The 4,748-nt window shown below is 48.7% G+C and overlaps 1 protein-coding gene across 1 annotated transcript; it reads left to right on the top strand.

Annotated features, from left to right (window-relative positions):
• Positions 1–1,580: 1,580 nt before the first annotated feature.
• Positions 1,581–4,480, top strand: GJD4 (gap junction protein delta 4; the record flags this gene model as incomplete). The annotated part of the gene is made up of 2 exons (XM_082618716.1): positions 1,581–1,644; positions 3,558–4,480. The coding sequence occupies 2 exons, from the start codon at positions 1,581–1,583 to the stop codon at positions 4,478–4,480; spliced, it is 987 nt and encodes a 328-aa protein (XP_082474842.1).
• Positions 4,481–4,748: the final 268 nt, after the last annotated feature.

The following is a 4,748-nucleotide window of genomic DNA, read 5'->3' as shown; positions in this document are numbered from 1 at the left end:
GAGGCATGAAAAGCCCTAGTGATTTGCTCAAGGTCTCAACATTCTAATTCAATCCCCATGCAGAATAGGCTATTTATATCATACAGCAAAATTCAGTCATTGCTTTCCTGGTCTTTCCATTTTTAAGCCAATAACCTGAACGGTCTATCAGGAAGTGAAGATATTTTCCTTTATTTTATACTTGAACCCTTGAAACAAGTACTTCAAAATTTTAATGTGACTACAATCTCTCTAAATTTCATTGTTCGTGTCAAAGCGTTTGACTAAAATATAGCAAAACTACTGTTCCTTTCAAGGGGGTCAAAATGTTTTCTGTGGGTGGAAACGTGTCCTGTGCATGAAGATGAAAGCATCTTTGTTGTACTCTTCCTTGGGGACTCTTTCTAGGGTTATTACTAAAGTCAAGAATAGATCAGAAATGGAGAAAAGGTAGGATATCAAGAATAGCTTTCATGGAAAATTGAAATCATTCCTTTTAAAGTTCACAAATTCCACTCTGAGGATAGACCCCCAGCCTTGCAGGATGGGCTCTTCCCAGATAGAAAGGTGGCAGCCACGAGAGGATTTTGATACAACTGTGATTGATGTCAGCAGGTCCAGATGGTGATATTTTATGACAAATTTAATGGACATTTGTTAAGCTGATTCAATGGCACCAGCCCTGGGCTCGATGGGGCCGGGAGATACAAAAGGAGGACATCATCTATGAAGGTCTTTGGGGCCAGCTAGGGATGGAAATGCCACTGATTCGAGCTTTGCACACCCTCTGCATGCTACGTGCTCTTAACACCATCATTTCATGTCTGTCTCCCACAAACCCCACTGCAAGACAAGGCTATCGGGAGATTCAGTGACTCCTGGTGACCAGGTGGCTGCCCCCAGTTTTGCATCCAGGTCCTTTGTCTCTGAGTGAAGGGCTCTCGTCACTAAGCCAGACAGGAGGCAGCTACGGAATGACTGTGTCACAGCCTAACGCTGGGGCACGCATCCCAGGTGCAGATTCCTGCTGGTGCCTGTGGTATAGGAATTCAGAGTTGAGGACAAGAGCCTCTGGGGCTCGAGTTATGGTGGGTTACGCTTCATAGAAGAGACGAAATATGGACATTTTAGCGCTTCTTTAAGCAGTGAAGAAGTGGGTGTGGAAATGTTTTCAAGGAGGAAACGCCTTTTCAATAGAGACTTGGCTGGTTAACAGAACTTTTCTTTCTTGGGATGAACGTCATCGCTTCTCTTATATCCTGAAGCATCAGCTCTCCTGGTGGAGACACGTGAGCACTGCCTAGGGCCTGGAATGTCCCAAGAGGGTAAGAATAGCCACGATGAGAGACGGCTGCTTCTGGCGTCTGGTCACTGCAGTTGTCAGGAAGGCTTTGCCTCACACAGCTCGGGACCGTCTCCACTGGAGACAGAAGAACGACGTTGTGCTCCTGGGCTTGAATCTTCCCTTTTGTATCTCCAGCTCTCACCTGGGAGTCTTTTGTAGCTAAGATACATTTTTTCCTGCAAAGATTTCCCACCTCCTTGGAGAACACAGGCTCTGGAAGTCTCTAGCCACCTTGAGTCTGTGACCCCCTGAAAGCATGGGCCAGCTGGACTTGCTGGGGTTCCTTGTCATCACCCTAAACTGCAACGTGACCATGGTGGGTGAGTAGCGCCAAGCCCTGCAGAACACTGGTTCTGCCTTGGGTCACTTTTCCTGGCCCTCCCCCATGAGTAACGCCTGCTTATCCCTGGAGGACAGGGAGCCAGGGCTCAAGCTTTCCTCTAATTCTCCATTATTTAAGGAGGCTCCCCCATCCTTTAAGGATGTCTTGGGAGTGAGCGATGTTTCTCTCAAGGGGAGTCTTTTTGTTGACATTCGGGGGCTGAGCAGATGGGAGGGGTATTTTTGTGTAACTCTTCTCTGGCTACGTTACCAGGAAAAGGAACAATACAGTCAAAGTTAGAGAAATTCATGCCTTGAGTAAGCTTTCTTGTTCATCTTTTTAGGGTTTATCCTTGAAGCTCCATTTGTAAAGATTAGTAAGTTCTCTGTGTACTTTAAACCAAATCCCAATTTTAGTTTTTATTTTTTTGACAAAGAAAGTAATACGTTTTCTGATTTTGGTGCAGCCAAGTTAACTTTTCAGAGAGGTATGGGTATCCTAGTAAAGGGGGTTGAGAAAAGGATTAAAATATGTCTGTGAAGTGGTTGATATTTTTCTTCCTCATTGCTTTTTAGACGAAGCCAACTTGGTTTTAAAAGTTTGAGTTAGTGACTTTATCACGTAATGGTCACACAGTCCTTGAGTTGAACTGCCTTCATTTATAAGAGAGTTTAGTTTTTCTGATGTCAGGTGATGATTTCTGTATCTCATCACAAAACAGAATATTCACAAATTATTTTGACTGGGTCTTCAACACACTCCAAAATAGTTGACTCATGAAATGAAAATAGGACTTGGAAGTTTATTTTGATTTCTATGTTAGCCTCATTTATTCATGATAAATTGAAGAAAGACAAACTTCAATTCATAATAGCTGGAATAGGGGGGAAGGAGTTCTGAATTATTGAAGAGTCTAAAAAACTGAATGTTCTTCAAGCAATTCGATTTCAAGGGCTACAGAGCAACATGAAAGGGCTACAGAGCCCACAATTACATTAAGATCATGTGGACTCTTACCACAGAGAAAACTCACTGAAATTAGTAGCTTGTATTTGCTATACACAGTTATAGGAATGCAGTAACATCCTTGAAAAAGTTCACTCTTTTTACGAGGAAGACTTTATTTACATCCACCCAATTTTCTTTCTAGAACTTTCAGCCCAAACTCTGAACTAGCCGACCTAGATTAAACATTTTAGTATCCACGCTTCTTTAAATCTGCCGATTTCAAAGCATTTTACAAACACGTACAGGCATACCTCGTTTTATGGTGCTTCTCAGACACTGCATTTTTTTTTTTTAACAGTTGAAGGTTTGTGGCAACCCTGCCTCAAGCAAGTGTATTGGCGCCATTTTTCCTACAGCATTGGCTTACTTCATGTCTGTGTGTCACATTTTGGTAATTCTCACAATATTTCCAACTTTTTCATTGTTACTACGTTTATTCTGATGAGCTGTGATCGGTGATCTTTGATGTTACTACCACCAGTGGCTGAAGGCTCAGAGGATGGTTAGCAATTTTTAGCAACGAAGTATTTTTTACTTAAGGTATGTGCATTGTTTTTTATCATGCTATTGCACGCTTAATAGACCAAGGTATAGTGGAAACATAGCTTTTATATGCACTGGGAAACCAAAAGATCCGTGTGACTCGCTTTTTGGGGGGTGGTCTGGACCTGAACCCGCCGTATCTCCGAGGTGTGCCTCGTTGAACACACTGTCTGACACCTTGTAAGTGCTCATTAGACATTCGTCCAATGAGCTAACAGGCTGATACTGGTTGCTGTGACTAAAACACATGCGTACACACTTAGTTCTCCAGGCTCAGCACCAGTAAAGGTTTAAAACTGTTGCTGGGAGGAGATGTGTTTGTATGGCTGTGATGGTGCCCTTCCGGTTTCCTCTTTCCAGGGAAGATCTGGCTTATCTTCATGGTGCTGCTGAGGATGGGGGTGCTCATCCTGGCCGGGTCGCCGGTCTACCAGGATGAGCAGGAGAGGTTCGTGTGCAATACTCTGCAGCCCGGATGCGCCAACGTTTGCTACGACATCTTCGCCCCCGTGTCCCACCTGCGGTTCTGGCTGATCCAGAGCGTGTCTGTTCTCCTTCCATCCGCGGTCTTCAGTGTCTACGTGCTGCACAAAGGAGCCGAGCTGGCGGCACGTGGATCCCGCTGGCTGGATGATGACTCGGAGGACCACGACGGCCCTGAACGGACCCCGGGGGCCAGGCGCTGCCTGCCGGTGCCAGACTTCTCCTCAGGCTACGTGGTCCACCTCTGCCTCCGGACCCTGACGGAGGCAGCTTTCGGTGCCCTGCATTACCTCCTCTTCGGATTCTTGGTCCCCAAGAGATTCTCGTGCACGTACCCTCCTTGCACCAGTGTGGTGGACTGTTACGTCTCTCGGCCCACGGAGAAGTCCATCCTGATGCTTTTCGTCTGGGCAGTCTGCGCGCTGTCCTTGTTGCTCAGTGTCGCCGACCTGGTCTGCAGCGTGCGCTGGGAGACGCGCAGGCGACACGGCGGGGCCCGGAGGAGGCCATGTCAAGGGGCGGGGAGTGCGGCGCGGGAGGGACACGGGGCGCACGAGGGACGTGGGGCGCGCCCTCGCCGGGGCCTGCGGACTGGAGGGCAGGGCGCGTGCAGCCCCGCAGCGGAGCCCACCGAGCCGGGGCACCCGGAGCTGCCAGGGGAGGACGAGAGCGACGCGCTGTCCTCAGCCAGCGACCAGCCGCGCGGGGCCGGGCCGGGAGCAGCGGCCCCGGGGTGGGAGGAGCGCCCCTGCGAGTCAAGCGCCGCGCTCCCGGGCCCCAGCAAGTCCGAGTGGGTGTGAGCGGCCGGCGTCCCGCCCCGGGAGCGCGGCGACCAGGACCGAGAACATCGACCCGCAGAAAGGTGAGCTGGCGGGACAGACCGACTTCCCGAGAGGCTCCGGTGCAGCGCAGCAGGGATTTAATGTAGATGAAGCCTTCTGGGGAACCCTGCACCTGGCGTTCAAATGCGGATGGAAGCTCCAAGGATTAACCGGCGAGCCTCAGGTCCATGAGTTTGTCGCACTCTAGTTCTATTGTCTTATTTTACCGCAGTATGGGCTTGAAAAG

Source organism: Mesoplodon mirus (assembly GCF_964341445.2).
Source record: "Mesoplodon mirus genome assembly, chromosome: 4".
In the NCBI taxonomy this organism is placed as follows: Eukaryota; Metazoa; Chordata; class Mammalia; order Artiodactyla; family Ziphiidae; genus Mesoplodon; species Mesoplodon mirus.
The sequence above is the reverse complement of the archived record's forward strand: the minus strand, read 5'-3'. Positions and strand labels throughout refer to the sequence as shown.